The sequence below is a fragment of the Carettochelys insculpta genome, chromosome 5 (assembly GCF_033958435.1).
Source record: "Carettochelys insculpta isolate YL-2023 chromosome 5, ASM3395843v1, whole genome shotgun sequence".
NCBI classification, from domain to species: domain Eukaryota; kingdom Metazoa; phylum Chordata; order Testudines; family Carettochelyidae; genus Carettochelys; species Carettochelys insculpta.
Genome location: NC_134141.1, coordinates 92,358,345 through 92,376,098, shown reverse-complemented (window position 1 = coordinate 92,376,098; position 17,754 = coordinate 92,358,345). Strand labels below are relative to the sequence as shown.

The window sequence follows — 17,754 nt, the reverse complement described above, 5'->3', positions numbered from 1 at the left end:
CTCTCCTATTGTTCACTCTGTGCTAGGGGCTCAGTGTATCTTCTTCTCCCCTGCTGCCTCAGCAGGATCCCCCAGGATCCCTTACCAGAGGTTCTGTGTGCCTGCCATTCCTCTCTCCCACATCTTACTCTGCCTGTCCCCCTCAAAGTCTGTGTGTGCTCCTTATCCTATTTCCCCCCTGAAATTGCAGAGGTGTTTAAAGTTGTGGCTGTGCTAAACAGATGAGAGGGCCTCCATGTAGCCACAATTTTTCCTCTTGGTGTTTTCCTCAAAGTCAATAGCGTTCTGGTCATTGTTGTCTAAATAGTCCTTGAAATTTTGGAATTCACCTGATGCAACCTTCAGAAGTGATTTGATTTATAGATAGACGTAGGCCATAAAGATGAGTGCTTAGTCTTACAATTTCAGCTGAACAATTAGTAGTACACTAAATGTTAATGATGAACATTTCTTTTAGTCCATGTCTCCATATAAAATGTTTCCTGTCCCGGTTTACTTCATGTAGACTTGTTGGACATGCTATTTGTGAAGTCACATGCACAAAATCTCTGCTTCTCCAACTATGACCAGTTCATGTTGCTTGCACTTGGATGTTTTAGATCTGGTGTTGGTGCTAATAAGAAATCTTCCGCATTTAGTTGGATAACTAGCATTTATATGTTCTCTGTCAAAAGAGGACTTGAGGAAAGCTGGACAGAGGACTCTGTGCCTGTTTTATGAACTCAGTAGAAGACTGAAAAAAAAAAAAAGATCTGAAACATGTAGGTAGGCCATGTCTAAATATTATTTGAAAGAAGAGGGTCTTTTGAAATATCCAGCGGAGTGTCTACCCACAAAAAGTGTTCTTTTGAAATTAAATTGAAAGAACATGGCAGTCCTTTCAAAAGCGCTCTTCCACTCCCATTGCAGGAAGAGTGCCTTCTTTCAAAAACATCTTTGCATATGTAGAAGCTCTGTGCCCCCCCCTCCCTTTTTTTGTTTTAAACGAAGAGCAGTCCTAATGGCACCTGATTTTCCATCCCTGGACTGTTCCTTTGAAAGAGCGGAGGCTGTGTGGACACTCTCTTTTGAAAGATTGCTGTAGTGTAGGCTTAGCCTTACAGTCAAGATAAACATAAAATACATCCATGTAATGTGCTTTCACTGAAAAGATCACAAAACTGAAACTGCTAATGAAACCTCTCTAAGCCAAGAAAATTTGCTAGGTTACACCTGCCTCCTGTTCTGTCCTGCATAATTAGCAGTCACATTTTTATTTGTTAACTTGAATGATTCTGTGCATACTAATGTCTTGTCGGAAGCTAGTTTTGTGGGCTCAGCCTGGTCTCAGTATCCTGTCTGTTTACACTGTGAACTTTTGGAGGGATTGTGTGTCTGTTTTTATGTAGAAATTGGTGTAATCAGTAAGACCTGTATGCAGTACCATGATAGAAATAAAATAAACTGTTTACATTGCATTAATTTTGTTTGGAAGAGTTTGGAGGGTTGTGTTTTTGTTTGTTTTTTGTTTTTGTTTTTGTTTTGTTTTTCTTGGTTAAGTTTCAGAATCAGATCCAAAACTCCTGGGGTACAGATTGGGACTAAAATAATTCCAGGGAAATACTGCGACTGTTAATGAGTACTTGCGTCTCCCTTCTAGGTCGCATACATCAAGCTATGGTAACATCTCTCAATGAAGACAATGAAAGCGTTACTGTTGAATGGATTGAAAATGGAGATACTAAAGGCAAAGAGGTACACTAAATATTTTAGAACTTCTTTTTATAGAGTTTTTTAAAATTTTTTCTAGAATAAATTACTATCAGAATGTTCTTTTAAGAATTGTGTGTATTTTATCTTGACCCTGAATTAGTTCATAGAGTAAAATACTGGAAAATGCATTTTTAATTAAATTGTGATTGTGGTTCCAGATATTGTTTAGTGTGCATTGCAAAACAAATGACATCAGTTTCTGTAGTACTGTATTTTACTTCTTCAGTATACACTTCTGTAATAATCATACCAGTGTCCTGCGTAGTACTTTTAATTGTAGATCCCAATGTTCTTTTCAGTGATGGTCAGACTCCTCTCCCTGTTTTTCACAGACCGGGATGTTTAGACATAGTGGTAAATAACTTGCCTAAAATCAGCTATTCCCAATGGCAGAGCTGGGAATAAAAAGTCTCCTTTTTATAATATAATAGCACCAAATAGTTCCGGCTTGCTTATTTATTTTACAGATTGTTTGTTTGTTTTTTCATGTTCAGTTGTAATCTTACTTTCTTGGTTAAGAATGTAGATATGAGAGAGTTTTAAATAGTTTCCCATAAGGTTTCTTATTTAGAGATGGTCATTTACATATTTCAGTCAGTTAGGCTGTTGCTCCTTATTATATAATTGGATATCTTACATCAAGTTCCTGTAGCTGTCAGAAGTGCTATTCCTATGTCCCAAAAATGACTGCCTACTGAAAGGCCTATTTTCAGGCAACTTTATGTCCAAAATTGTTGGAAAAATTTTCTTCAGCTGAGAATGCACAAGATTAGTTTACAAAATAAATCATGGTGGAGTAAAATGTCTAAAGATGTCTGCTTGTTTGTCTGTAAATGTAAAAAGAGAGCTGCAACTTAATTTACTCGAGCAGACTGACAAGTGTGTATATCTTGTTTTTTCCTCGTTAATAGATTGATTTGGAGAGTATATTTTCACTTAACCCAGATCTTGCACCCGATGAAGATATTGAGCCTAGCCCAGAGACTCCGCCGCCTCCCACTCCTTCAGCCAAAGTAAACAAAATTGTGAAGGTTGGTGATCTGTATTACAATATGCACAATAGAATTTATTATTCTCTCATTCATACTAGTATTTATAGTAGCTTTATTCTGTCATTGTGAAATGTTTGTGTATATTAAGGAAAATTATATTTGGGCCTTTTGTTTTTAGAGAAGGTTTTGGAGGTTATGAAATGATACATTTAGCTTGCATCCTCTTCATCATATGTGCTGCTGGGAGGGACTGTGCAGTGTCACCTCCCCATACTGCTCATGTTGATGTCTGTGATTGCTTCTGTTCACTGAAAGTAAGCAGAAATGGGGTTACAACTTACAAAAGAGGTGATAAATTGAGATTTTTCTTTTTATAGAATCGACGGACTGTGGCGCCTATTAAGAATGAAACTCCTGCCAGAGACAACAGAGGTAAACAATTGGTTGTATCTTTCCATTCCACAAAGCAAGGAAGTTAAATGTCAGCTTAGCATTTTCAAGTTCTCTAGTACTCTGGGTTCTCCTTCTCCCTTTATTACATGGCCATGCAAAATGTAATGGCTTGAGGGGTGAGTGGTGTAATTACAAGAACTATTATGATGTCTTTTAAAAAAAAATATCAGTTTTATATGTAATGCTTGGTTTACATTTAAAAAGTCTGTTGACCTAGCTACTGCCACTTGGAGAGGTGTTATTATTCCCACTGCCGTTGGAACATCTGTCACTGTGGGCTGAATCTGTGCTGTGGGGTTATGTTGACATAGTTGTGGTATTGCAGCTGTGGTGTTAAGCCATATCTACAATCTAGGGATTATAAAATCGTTCTAAGAGATCTAGTGCATGCCTACATTTTATGCATCGCTTATTTATGTATCTATTAAATATATTCTTTAAAACCTCTTGTCATATTTCACTATTTCAGACATTCCTTTAAGCTTTTGACACTATTTTTGTTTGTTTTTCAATTCAGAATTAAATAGCTTCTGAAATCATGTCTGAAAGTCAATCAGGGGAGTTGAGTGAATTAATCTAAAATGAATTAAAATTACTTTACCTCTGAATTGGGAGAATCCACATAGGAGTTTAATGCACTTCAGATTCATGCTTTCAGTTTATTTAGATGAACTTACCTTTGTGTTCCTGTGTAGTAAGCTCTTCTGGCAGTGATATAAGTTTAAGGCTTGGAAGATGTAAGTGTCTCCTTCATGTATCTCTTGCAGCTCTTTGCAGCACACATTAAAGCTGTGAGACGTGGTAATTAACCAGTAAGAATACTAGGTTGTTGACCAATTGTAGCTGATAATTGACCAAGTATTATTATTTTATCTTTATAAAAACTAAATGAAACAATGAATTCACACTACTCTGGTTTTTGGGGTAATACTGAGTACTAATTTGTGTCCTGAACCACTGAGTTTCGAGTATCACTACTTTAAAGACTACTTGAATACTGGATTTGGCAACAATCAAACGCATAAAAGGATGTATTGTAATAAGGCTGTGAATGGTGCTCAAACTGAGAGCAGCCACGTGCTGGAGGCTCATTGATCTTAAGGAGCAAGAAGCTGGAGGGTTCTAGGAAGGCTGGAAAGAGCCTGGGAGCTTACAGTCTTGGCAGTTGTACTGTGGATAGTCTCTGAAAGCAAGGGGGAGACTCAGTTGCTCTTCCTGCTGGTGTGTGAGAGCCTGGGGAATGGGAGTGTAATGGACTGGGTCTGCTGGTGAGTGATTAGGCTTGTGCGCATCTTTGGAGAAAAGGTGAAGGCTGAGGAGATTATTATTTTGGGAACCTCTCGTGGTGCGAGAAAAGGTATTCAATAATAACAAAATCCTAAGTTTCCCAGCTATATTCCAGGCCCTTAGTCTATGCCCATTCCCATGCCTTTATGTAATTGGGGTTTCTGGACTAAGAGAAACATGGGGGTGGGGGAGGGAAGCAAATGCTCAACCTGGAGAGGAATAGGTGCAGGCTTACTAGCTTAGGCCATCTACCAGCACCTCTGTCCAGAATGGAGCTGTTGATAAATAAGGTTGTTTTTTTTTTAAATATATGAGGTAAATATTTGCATAAATATAATCTTTTTTCTCTATTATGCTAACATTATTTAATCTTTACTGACAATGCTGTATCTGATTTGCCACCATTACCACTATGTCAATTTAGAACAATTTTGTTAAACAATTTGACTTGAAGAAACTTTTTTTTTTTTTTTTTTTTTTTTTGGTCTGTAATTATTCCTATTTGTGAGATCAAGGTACCACCATCATGAGTTCTTCTGGTGAGCATTGCTCAGTACTTCTGAAAATCAGCCACTATTTGCACACAAGCCACCGTTTTGTATGTCATGCACCTTTGGTGCCAAAATAAGAATGAGATGTTTCTATAAGCAATCAGGGCAGGTCTACACTAGGCAGGTAAGTCAATTCTAGCTACAATCAATTTATCTGCAGTTGACTTACTTGGCCTCCTTCACAGAGGGAGGTCGACGGGAGATTTTCTGCTGTTGACCTCCCTTTTACTCCTTGTGATATTGAGGAATAAAGAGGTTGACTGCCGACCCCAAATAGTTTGGTTTCAGGCGTCTCTACTAGGAGAGTGAAACTGAACTCCAGAAGATTGACCCTGACCAGGTTGATCTTTGTAGTCTTATATGTACCCTCAGACTTGCTCTGCTTTGTATGTAGTATTCTGTCTCTTATTTCATTTGTGACCTTATGTTGCTCCTGACACCAAATATTGCAAGCTCTGTGAGGCAGGGACTATGTGATATCATGTGTTAGAACACCTAGCACAGTGCTCTGCAACCTGTGGCTCTGGAGCACCTGCGGCTCTTTAAAAGACCATTCTGTTACCTGAAAAATTTGGTAGATTTTCAAGTCAAGAGTAATTTTAGATTATTTGTGATTTTGTTCTGCAGGGGTTGGTTCCACGCGTGCACGGCCTACTCAACTTCCTGAACAGTCTTCCTCTACACAACAGAATGGTAGTGTTTCAGATATATCTCCAGTTCAAGCTGCAAAAAAGGAATTTGGACCCCCTTGTATGTAAACCACGTATCAAGGATTCATTCATTCTAGGCATTACATGTCTCTTGCACATCTGTGTAATCCATTATTGTTGAATGGTCTAAACACAGTTGTGTCTGTAGGTCTAAATAAGAAGCATTTACAGATTACTGTGGGGAAAGAGAAGGTTGAGTTCTGTCATTGTCCTGCTGGAAGCTGGGTTTCAGAATTTTCCTTCAATATTTTTTAAACCTTGATTGTTCATTTAAAAAAATATTTTAAATTGTCTAGTCTTTTATTAGTTCAAACCTACAGATCATGTAAATCAGCTACTATGTTTTTGATGCCCATTGTCTGTTCTATTTTTATTTTGGTATTTCTTGTCTCGTTCTCATGAATCTTTTTTTTTTTTTAATTCAGGGGCTAGTAAAGTTCAGAAGTAAGCTTGCAGTAATGTTTTGCTTGTGTTGAGTTGTTTGAGGAAATAAGCAGTGAAAAGAGTTAAATTATAATTATTAATAAAATAAAATGTGACAATCTGAAGAGTATTCAATAACTGTGTTTTTCTTTAAGCACGTAGAAAATCTAATTGTGTGAAAGAGGTTGAAAAATTGCAAGAAAAACGTGAGAAAAGAAGGCTGCAGCAACAGGAACTTAGGGAAAAAAGAGCTCAGGTTTGTATTGGTAGCTCAGACCTGAATTGTATGCATTACGGAAATCCTATGTTGAAGATGTATGTCAGCCAACTTGCTGTAATCTTTGTATACAATATAATTAGCTTGGAACTAAATATTGTCTTCACATGTACAAAGCTGAACGATTAGTCTTCAGGTTCCATAATTATTTCATTTAGGATGTGTGGTTGTGTTCTTGTAGCTCACCTTATGATTTTATCTGCTTTATTTGCACTTGCATTTGCTGGCCCAGCCATAAATACTTACAAATGCAATATCAATGATAAGTGTTGCACAAAGAAAACATAAGAATGGCCATACTGAATAACCCGAAAGGTCTATCTGGCCAACTATCCTGATTGTCCATAGTGGTCAGTGCCAGGTGCCCCAAAAGGAATGAACAGAACAGGTAATCATCAGGCATTCCATTGTGTTACCTCTGCTCAGCTTCTGGAAACAGAAGCTAGGGACTTCATCCCTGCTCATCATGGCTCATAGCCATTGATGGACTTATGCTCTACAAACTCCTTTAGGTGTGGTTTTTTTTAAACTCTGTGGTAGTCTGAGCTTTTACAGCATCAAAACCAAATGAGCCACATGGACAAAAATATTAAAAGCCTTATGCCCAAAATAGGACATAACATGTTGTGACAAATGACCCCCTTTTTATCTTTGGAGGTGTAAGAGTGCCATATTTGAGAACTTGAGGTTAGAAGAATGGTTTTTAACACTTTTACAAACATTTTAGTTTTTAACATATCAGCAATATGGCAGCAGTTTATTAGAACTTTGTTAAAATATGAATCTACTAATTCTGTAAGAGAGATCTTAATATTAATGACCTTTTGTCACAGTATACCAAAAGATTTAGAAGGACCAGTAGTATAATCTTGTTGACAGTCCTGTATATATGTTTTTAGTCTCTAAGGAGATAGTAGCAATCTTTTAATGACATATGTACCACCAGAAAGTAAATGATTCAAGAAGCTTGATTTTTCATGGCTTTATGATGGGCCTCAGCTTATCTAAAAGGATGTTTTGTGAATTTTTTTTCTCTGCTTTCATTAATCTATATGTGTCAGAAAGATAATAGTTCTTTCTATAAGTTTTTTTTAATTCGTTCTCAGTGTCTTGTTTTAAAATACTGCTTTGAGATTTTGCATGCATTAAATTTTGAATTAAATCTTAATTTTTTGATTGATTCCAAGAAACCCTTTTTGTGTCTGTCATTTCTTAACTTCTGAATATGGGAGCTATTTGTCTGATTTATGTGAATGTCCAAGCTTGTTGATTTTCAAATATTTCTTATTTTAAAAAGCAGCAATACTAGGAGTCAAAGCTTCTCAGTGCTGTTTTCATAATAGTAGTAAAGCCAAGACTTTATTTTGTAATGAACCATGTAACTGTCTGAATTTTAGATAGAAGCATATTTTATGTAGGAGTATTCAGTTTGTCTAAAAAGGCGATGATGACTCAATTTCATGCAATTTCAGTCATAACTGTTGCATAAAGAAAACATAAGAATGGCCCTCAATAGCTGTAGACTGTCTATTCTATATTAGTAGTAGTAGCAGTAGTAGTGTATTAGTAGTAGTATTTTGATGGAGAAGATTTAGGGAAAGTGTAAGAGGGTTCTTCCTCTTCTCCAGCCTTTCTTGAGTTCTTATGAAGCATGTTTTGTGTTGCCTTTTAATCAAACAAAAACTTGTAACTCCTCTGTTTCCCCCCCCCCCCCCCCCCCCCCCCCCCCAGGATGTTGATGCTACAAACCCAAATTATGAAATTATGTGTATGATAAGAGATTTCAGGGGAAGTTTGGATTATCGACCATTGACAACAGCTGATCCTGTAAGTTTACCTCAGGAATTGTTTTTAAAAGGCAAGGATTTTCTTCACAGAATTTTTTTACACTTTATATTAGTTTGCCAGACTTTAGTGTCTGTCCCTTTTTCTAAAGTGATGTAGACTCCTACATTCCACTGACATTCAATGAGATATAAGCTGTTAAGTTTGTAAATTGCTTTTGAAGATGATTTCAGCATTGAGCACTGCAGTGTTGAATGACTCTTACAAATCTGGGCCTGTATGATCAGAAACCTAGAAGTTCTTTTGTGGTTTAGGATTATAATTCTAGAGCTCTAGCTATTTAAATGGTATTTGCATTGAAAGAGATCATTAAATTCTGTGCTATTAAAGGTTGTGCAAGCTTCACAATGTTACAGCTCTACAAATGTATGGTTGTAGGGCACAATATTCAAAGTAGCTCAAGGGAGCTAGATGTCTAACTACCTTAGTTTCCTTTGAGAAACCAATTATAAGGCCGTGTCTACACTGGCACGGCTATTTTGAAGATTTGTACCAATGTAGACATGGCCTAAATGTGTTACTCCTGGTGGAATTCTGTGCCAAAATACTAAAAATTCTGCACATAATATTTTAAAATTCTGCGAAATTCTAAGTTTTTTTTTTTTCCCTCAAAATAATGCTATATAATGCTGCCAGTTTCAATTATTTTGGTAATTTATTTAAATTACAATACAATGGATGGAGTTCAGGAGCAGACAGCATTATAGGAAATCCCAAAACCTCCTTTGTCTAATTATAATGTAGCTATGTATGAGACTTTATTGCTAGTTATTTGTTAGCAAATATATGCTCTGTGTTACATCATAGGCAAGTGAGGGCTGGAGCTTCACACCCACTGATCACCTCCAGAAAGGTCAGTAGCAAACGGTTCATGGAGCACATTTTAGTGGGAAATTTTTTTTTTTAGTACAAAAATTCAGACCAATTCTAATTACTAAAACATCATAAACAATTATAAACATCATAAACTATTGTTGATTTTATACCACTCTGGAAATATAAAGGAGCCTTAAAGCTTTTACATTGGTTTTATACTGGGGGGGAAATTCATAGAGATAATGGGAATAATTTGTTATACAGACAGGCTGCTATATTTTGCTGTCTGAGGAGACCGAGCCCGCCCCACACCTCTGACCTGAGAAACGCACTAAAGCTCTGCCTTTCCATGCCAAGCGTGCCACAATAGTGTGTGAGAGGGACAGAATGTGTCTTTCTCACATACAGGACTATCCACGCCATCCCCCTACTGGTGATTTACTGCTCCAGGTGCTTGAACCAACGGGTTTCTGCTGCTGGGAAGGGGTGTCTTATTGCCCTTGCAGATTCCCTTTACTTCTCTGTCAAAAGTAATTTTTGTTCAGGGACACTAAGAAATATAAGGCAGACATGAATTTTGTGTATGCATAGCGATGCAGAATTCTCCCAGGAATAACCTTTAGATGTAGGGCCTTAACATGAAAGGTACTGAAACCATCATCTCTAATTGAAGTCAGTGGGGCAGACCTTCAGCTGGTATAAAATGTCGTAGATTTATTGAAATCAGTGCTGCTATGATGTATACTAGCTGAGAACCCATCCCAGTATGAGTAGACATAACTAAGCACCTCCATCGGATGTGCTCTGCACCCTGCAGGGTCTGGTCCTAAGGCTCGTAGCAGTGAGTAAAAAGTTGTGTGTCTGGGTTGGTTGATACTGCACACTGAGCACTTACACTTTTTGAAAATTCAAATTTGCTACTTTGTAGTAATCCTAATTTAGAACAACTGATATAATGGTCTCCATTAAAATGAGTACTTAATTCACTGAAAGTTGTTGTTTTTTTTTTTTTTTTTTTGGTAGATTGATGAGCATAGGATATGTGTTTGTGTACGAAAACGGCCGCTCAATAAAAAAGGTATGACCATTTAATGTTTAGCTGGTATGAGTCTCATTAAGCAGTAGCTTCTAGTGGTGTGTGGTGTTTTATAGTATTTGTATTACAGAATCATCTATAGGGACCAACAAGAATGGGACCCCACCAACAAGAATGGGACCCCATTGAACTAGCCCTTGTGCATACATGTAGTAAGAGAGAGTGCCTGACCCAAAGAGCTTGTAATGTAAATGGACAAAAGTAGTAGTATCCTTATTTTGCAGAGAGGAAGCTGAGGCAGAGATTAAGTGATTTGCACAAGGTCATATAGGAAGCCCTTTTGTCTGGGAATTGCACTGTAATATCTTGAATCCAATTCCAGTGTCTTGACCACAAAGTCTTTTTTCTCTAATTCACCACCCATATTGTCTTTTAAGTTAGTAATACAGTCATACCCCGAGATATGCCCATTCGGGCTACGAGAATTCAAGTTTACAAGCAACTTGATTAAGGACCACTACTTTGCCTTACGAGGCATTTACTCGAGTTTACGAGTGCCTCAGCGCGACGTGGACACCCTGCAGCTGGAGAAAGTCAGCTCATCCTGGCCTCGCCTCTGCTGCTTGCTCCTCGCCACCTGGCAGCGGTTTCCTGGAGCCCCCCGCCCAGCCTTTCCTGGGGCTGGTCTGGTCTCCACCTCAGCGCCGCAGTAGCGGCGTGCCCTGGTCCAGCCGGCGGCCACGGGCTCCCAGGCACTCCTGGGAGATGTGGCTGCTGGGCGCACAGTCCATCCTGGCCCCGCCCCGCCACTCGCTCCCTGGGTGGCTAGGGGGCCGCCACCACCTGCTCCGCGCAGCTCTGCCGTCTGCCAAGTATGTGTAAGTGGCTGTAAATTTTGGGGCTCAGGAACGCATACAATTTTTTCCCATTGAAATTAATGGTAATTACATTTTCGACTTATAAGAATTCGCCCTAAGAGGAGTTTGTCAGGAACAATTACCCTCGTAAGATGGGGGAAGACTGTAGTTAATTAACTTGAATTATTGTGTAAAGACTTAATGAAAATTTTTCCTCAGTATATATGCATTTGTGTAATTGAAAATGTATGTCTTTATAACCTAAAGTTAAAAAATTAACATCACTGGCCTTTAAACTATAATTATATCTACATAGTACAGTCTTATTCCAATGTATGATGAGTTTAATAATAGACATTCTGAAACATAAAGATTGCACATCTCAAATCTGGAACACTCTCTCATCCAGCAACATCAGCTGTTTGTTGCTGCTGCAGACAGTATGTAGGGTTGTATTGTGTCCAACCAAAGAAGTACATCGTGGATCACAGTCTACATCCATTACTGTTACAGATATCCCAGCTGTCGATTGGTGATGGCCCACTCAACCAAGCAGCAGGCATAGTTGGTGGCCTTCCTGGTGTAAAGGGTGATCCAAGAGATCTATCAGGCTACTACCTGGTCCTCAATCCACACAGTTGCATCTCATTACATGCTTACCAGTCAGTGTGAGATTGAGGCTGTCTTTGTCAGAGTGGTGCTGCAAGATCATGAATGCCAAGCCTGCCTCAAAGGATATGGATTGTGGACACCTAGAATGGAAATGATGTGCAGAAGCAATCAAAGAAAAAAGGTTATCTATCTTTCTGTAACTGTTACTCTTTGAGATGTGTTGTGCACGTCCCTTCCGTTACCTGCCTTGCTGTCCCTCTCTTGGGCTACGTCTACACGTGCACACTACATCGAAATAGTCTATTTTGATGAATAACGTCTACACGTCCTCCAGGGCTGGCAACGTTGACGTTCAACTTCGACATTGGGCAGCACCACATCGAAATAGGCGCTGCGAGGGAACGTCTACACGCCAAAGTAGCACACATCAAAATAAGGGTGCCAGGAACAGCTGCAGACAGGGTCAGAGGGCGGACTCAACAGCAAGCTGCTCCCTTAAAGGGCCCCTCCCAGACACAGTTGCAATAAACAACACAAGATCCACAGAGCCGACAACTGGTTGCAGACCCTGTGCATGCAGCATGGATCCCCAGCTGCAGCAGCAGCAGCAGCCAGAAGCCCTGGGCTAAGGGCTGCTGCACACAGTGACCACAGAGCTCTGCAAGGGCTGGAGAGAGAGCGTCTCTCAACCCCTCAGATGATGGCCGCCATGGTGGACCCCGCTATTTCGATGTTGCGGGACGCGGATCGTCTACAAGTGCCCTACTTCGACGTTCAGCTTCGAAGTAGGGTGCTATTCCCATCCGGGTTTCGCGACTTCGATGTCTCGCTGCCTAATGTCGATTTCAACTTCGAAATAGCGCCCAACACGTGTAGCCGTGACGGGCGCTATTTCAAAGTTGGCCCCGCTACTTTGAAGTAGCGTGCACGTGTAGACGCGGCCTTAGAGTGGTTGGCAAGAGGGAACCAAGAGGACATAGGGCCTGATATAAAGCAGCATGATTGCAGTACTTCAGAGAGGGCCACAGCTGGCACTATAGATAGCACTAAGGCAGAAGTCTCATACTGTGCATGTGGGTACAGCACACTGAGACTGGAATGGACGTGAGGAGCAAATCTCAAAAAAATAACAGTTACAAAAAAGTGGGTAATCATTTTTCTCCTCTTAAAATTTTCAGGGATATCTTGGTTTCAGGTATATCTGAAGATTTCAGAGCATAATTTTCATATCTGCAAAATACCAAGGGGTTGCAGTGAGTTTTTTGGAATTGTCCCAGGATGACACATTCTGGACTGTCTTCAGCGAGACAGGAAGTGACAGGAGAATTTTGGTAAGGGGTGGGAGAGAAGAAAGACGCATGGTTATTTATACACTGTGAGAGCTCTTCTCTTGCCTTTCTTCCAGGTTTCTTCTTTCATTATTGATTGATTGTTTTCAGATCAGTAAAACTGTTACAGGTTATTTAAAACTGCTCCTAACAACCTGGTTGGCTGAAGATGTTCAGCTCATGAATCTGGTAGCAATTCAGTTTTCCTTTCATCATTGCAATTCATGTTTGTTAAGTCTGACCAAGGAATCTAATACATTTGAGGAGAATGACATAGATGATAACTAACTACGTAAAGCTAATTAAAGAGGAAACGAGAAATACAGCCTGTTGTCTACTCATGGGTGTCTTGTTGTGCAGAACTGTCTGTTTCTGTTCCAGTCCTCTACATAGCTAGTTGACATCAGTGAAGGAGCTAATTCCGTGGAGAATGCTAGGGAGATGAGCAGCTGATTTGAAGTGGTCTTTTTGCAACTGCAGAAAGAATTAAAAAGATTAATTATGGACAAACCATAACAAAAGTAAAAAAACCCAGGTGCATACCTAACATATCTAATAACGTTCTGAACACTTGTGAACACGTTTATTGTGGAGATATGTAAGGAACAATATTTTCAACTGCCCTAGTCTTGTAATGGGAGAATAAAAACAATACTTGTGTGGTAGCTTGGAAGGAAAGATGGTGAATAGGAAGCATCCTGTGTTAAAAAAGGAATAACATATTTATTTAAAAAGTAGCATTTCCTTATTCACATTACTCATTTGGCATATTTTTATGGTATTAGTTGTCTAATTTAAAATAAGACATAAGACTCAATTTCTACCAGTCTTAAGCGCACCAAATTCAGTGAATCACTGATGTCCACAGAAGTACCATGCTCTGCGAACTTGCAAAAAGTGGGCCCTATAATAGTAAATTTGAGATAATCAGAAGATTTTATTTGAGTGATATAGTGATAGTTTCTTAGGAAAGGGGCAGATTCTGAGATTAAAGCACATACAGTTTTTAAATTCTTGATTCAAAAAAAGACTTTAAATCATGATTTACAGTAGCTTGATGAGCTCATCTTAGGACCTAGGCCAAAACCCATTCACACTTCAGTGTTAAACAGTAATGTTCAGTAAATAAAGCAAAAGAAATTTAGGTTGGGTTTCAGATGTTATCCCAGAGGGTGATCAGCAAGCAGCATAGGCTGCTGTATTAGATGAGTATGCCAGACACCATAAAACTAATTGACTGTTCTGTATTTACATTGACTAGATAGAAATAAAGTACTGTTTTGATGGAAAGAGTGAATCTATTAAACTCTCCTTTCACTAATATTCTTGTGTTTTCGGTTCTGCGTTTACTGCAAAATAATGCATATTTTAAATTTATAGTACTGTTCTTGAAAATTCAGTAATTTCACTGGTTTCTTGGATTTATACTTTTAGTTGTACAGGTATTAACACGTGACAAAGATGATGGTCAAGAATCAAAATATTTTTATTGAAGTCAACGCTTTCCGTCTAATTGTGGGGGGAAAAGTACATCTTATTCCTAATGGGTGCCTCAAAGATTTTATATACAGACAGAAATGGGGCACATCAGTGGTCTTGATTGTGCATACAAAGGATCTTTGTTTTTGTGCATCTTGAGCTGATTGGGTTCTCTGTGTTTTACTGATTCATACTTCTCATGTAATTAACAAACTGTAATGATATGTAGTAATTATAACTCGTGAACTTAATAATGCATTTCTTTTATTTGTTTGAGAATATAGACAACACCCTTTTGAAATTTGCAGGCTTTTCTTGTAACAAAAGCATTTAAAAAGGTGTTTCACTTCATCAGAATAGAATTTTATAGATGAGTTTTTATTTTGCTGATTAAAGAGTCTGCTCCTGCAGTGATTGTGAATGAAGATCTATTGTGTATAAAAGGGAATAAAAAGTTTCCACAGCTGAAAAATTTTCATATAATAAGGGTATAGCTATAAAAAGTGAAGCAAAAGGCCTGTATGAACAATAAATGGTGCTGTTTGTAAAAAAAAAAAAAAAAAAAATTGCCAGCTATGTAGGTAAAATTATATATTTCTGAATATAAGACTGACAGTTAAAATAGCACTGAATTTTTGTTGTCTAGCTGAGGAAGGGTTGTAATGAGTAATTAAAGGCAAAAAATAAGGCAATAATCTTTGGATATGTCATAAATAAAACTTCAGAAGAACTAAAGCATTTTTTAACAAAAGTAATTATAGAGCAAACAGGCAGTTGTTAATTATGGAGCTATAATTCTTTCAAGTTAGAAAGGTGCTCAGGAACAGCCTTTTCAGAATATTAGTAAATTGTATAATCACTAGAAGTCTACAGATTATAATGTACCTGATTTTTTTTTTTTTTAAATATAGAGATCAGAAGCAGATATCCATAGTATCACATTTACTTGGAGCAGTTACATTACGCTGGACATTGTAAGAAAGATGACCAAGTGGCGTAAAATTTATGTGCATCAATAGTATGTATAGATATATATTTATATATCATTTATTTTATAGAAACTGTAATGAAAGACCTGGATGTAATCACAATTCCTAGTAAAGATGTTGTGATGGTACATGAGCCAAAACAAAAGGTGGATTTAACAAGGTACCTAGAAAACCAAACTTTTCGCTTTGATTATGCCTTTGATGATACTGCTCCTAATGAAATGGTTTACAGGTATGTGTATACACTTTTTTGTGACTATTTTCCTGTTTCTCTTCACTTTCTCTATTTTTGGGTTTATACTTGACCACAGACATTATGCCTTCTCCATTTGGTCTTCTAATCGGTTTGCCACTTCCGTGTATATCTTTTCTGTAACATTTTGTGTTGAATTCATCCATCCCTTCACCTCCACTTGCCTTGACTTTTGTAATTTTCAGCCCTTCCAAATCCCACCTTTTTTAGACAATCATGTGCAGAATGTTTTCTTCCCTTCTCATGCATGTCGCGTAAGATCTAACTAACCTATTCTTCAGACCATCCTGTCTGCCCTTTGAGCACCCGAGGATCCAGAAAAAAAAAATCACATTCCTTATTTTTAAAAGCCCTTTATTGAGGCAAATGGGAGCATATCCATGTCTTTGCATGTTTTTTTCTGTTTTTTTTTTCACTAATCCCTATTTAATAATCTACATTTCTCCAGTCTTTACCTCTTTAATCTCATTCTTCCTTTGCTATTATTTTTCTTAAATTAGTAACTGCACTGTTTAATTCTGAATGGAGTTTTGAGTTTGCGTTACAGTTTGTGTACTTAGACCCTTGTGCATGGTTCCTTTCCTAACATTTGATAAAGGCTGCTTGCAGGCGTATTTTTTTTTTTAATATGCAGTGTCTCTCATATACTGATCCATTAAATCTCAGATCTCTTTTATGTTAATATAGGTTACTCTCTTTCCTTCATATAACATGGCTGTGTGTTTTCTTATTTGGGAGGATAATAAAATTTAGACCTCCCGTTAAAGAAGTATTTGAAACAAGATATCTGTACTTTAATGCATTTCCATCATTTAGTTATATCATAAAGAAAAGAAGATTTAGTACAATGAGTTCCTCTAGTTTAACTCAGGATTTTAAATTTTCTCGTGTTTTCATACTGAAAGTTTTTAAATTTGTCAGTCAGGCGCGTTCAGCTCTACTGCCTAATCATCAGTCTTTTCCTTTTCTCTTTGACCTGGTGTTGCAGTATTTTCTGCATTCATAGCAGTTATACTAATATCATGTTTAAAAGTTACATCACATCTTTGTTTTAAGCCTGATATTTCTTCTAGGTTTCAGGAAGGACTAATCTTTGCATTTCTGAAAGCCTACGATTGCATTTAAGGAACCTACGAAGAATAAAGTTGGCGTATCTTTGCACTTGGTTCCGTTTTAGCTCTTGAATTGTCCAATGCCTTATTTTATTAAACGTTTTTTTTGTTTCTGACTTGTATTAAAGCAAAGTCGGTTTATGCAACATCTGTGGTAAATTAGGCCTGTTAATGCTGAACCAGTAAACCTCACCCTAAACGGATAAGGCTTACCAGTTACAGTTAACCAGTGGAGGCTGGAGCAACACCCTCCCTCCACCCCTCCCTGCTGTGGGCAGGGGATTGCTTCAACTCCAAGTGGCCCACCGCAGCCCCAGGAGTGCCGCAGCCTGGCTGGAGCAGCCCCCATTTGCAGCAGACCCGGCCTGGCTGGGAGCACCTCAGGCAGGGTTGCTCCAGTCCAGCCAGATCAGCCCTTCCTGGCTGCCCTGCCCCGTTTAATTGGTTAACTGGTTAAATGTCACATTTAACCAGTTAACTAATTAAATGGGATTTTACATCCCTAGTTGTAAGTATAATGGAAGTATAATATTGTGTCATGTACCTTTGTATAGAGAACTGTGTGCGCATATTCTTAGGCCAGAGAGACTTTTTTCTTTTTTTTTTTCTTTTGTTAAATATATAATTTTCAACCAATGGAAATGTTCCACATGTAATTTCATGTGAGAAATCAGGTTGAAGTCAATGTGCCACAAAAAAAGACACTGCATATATATTGAGGTGTAAACAGTCTTGGGAAAAAGCACACTCTGCAGTGTCTTCCTTCAGGCTTTCCTGTGCGTTGGTGGTCTTCATGAAGTAATATTCACTGTAACAAACTCTCTTAAGTAGCTGGATGAGGACAGATAATGTTTCTGCATAGCTGATGTCCCCATAATCTTCGGTCTTTTCTTATCTAATCTAGCGTTTGCTTTTTCTAAAGCACTTTCTCTGGCATTTGCTACCTCTTCAAAACCTTTAGCGAGTTTAGTGCCACCTTCTC

The 17,754-nt window shown here is 38.2% G+C and overlaps 1 protein-coding gene across 4 annotated transcripts in view; it reads left to right on the top strand.

The window, feature by feature from the left end:
- KIF2A (kinesin family member 2A) overlaps positions 1–17,754 on the top strand; it is a 90,210-nt gene that overhangs the window by 28,072 nt on the left and 44,384 nt on the right. For 3 of the 4 annotated variants that reach the window (XM_074995531.1, XM_074995535.1, XM_074995534.1), the window contains 8 exons: positions 1,640–1,734; positions 2,664–2,783; positions 3,122–3,176; positions 5,663–5,785; positions 6,324–6,424; positions 8,177–8,272; positions 10,130–10,184; positions 15,477–15,639. In XM_074995531.1, the coding sequence (XP_074851632.1) occupies positions 1,640–1,734; positions 2,664–2,783; positions 3,122–3,176; positions 5,663–5,785; positions 6,324–6,424; positions 8,177–8,272; positions 10,130–10,184; positions 15,477–15,639 (808 nt within the window). The remainder of the gene's footprint in view (positions 1–1,639; positions 1,735–2,663; positions 2,784–3,121; positions 3,177–5,662; positions 5,786–6,323; positions 6,425–8,176; positions 8,273–10,129; positions 10,185–15,476; positions 15,640–17,754) is intronic. The other variant, XM_074995533.1, reaches the window with a different exon arrangement.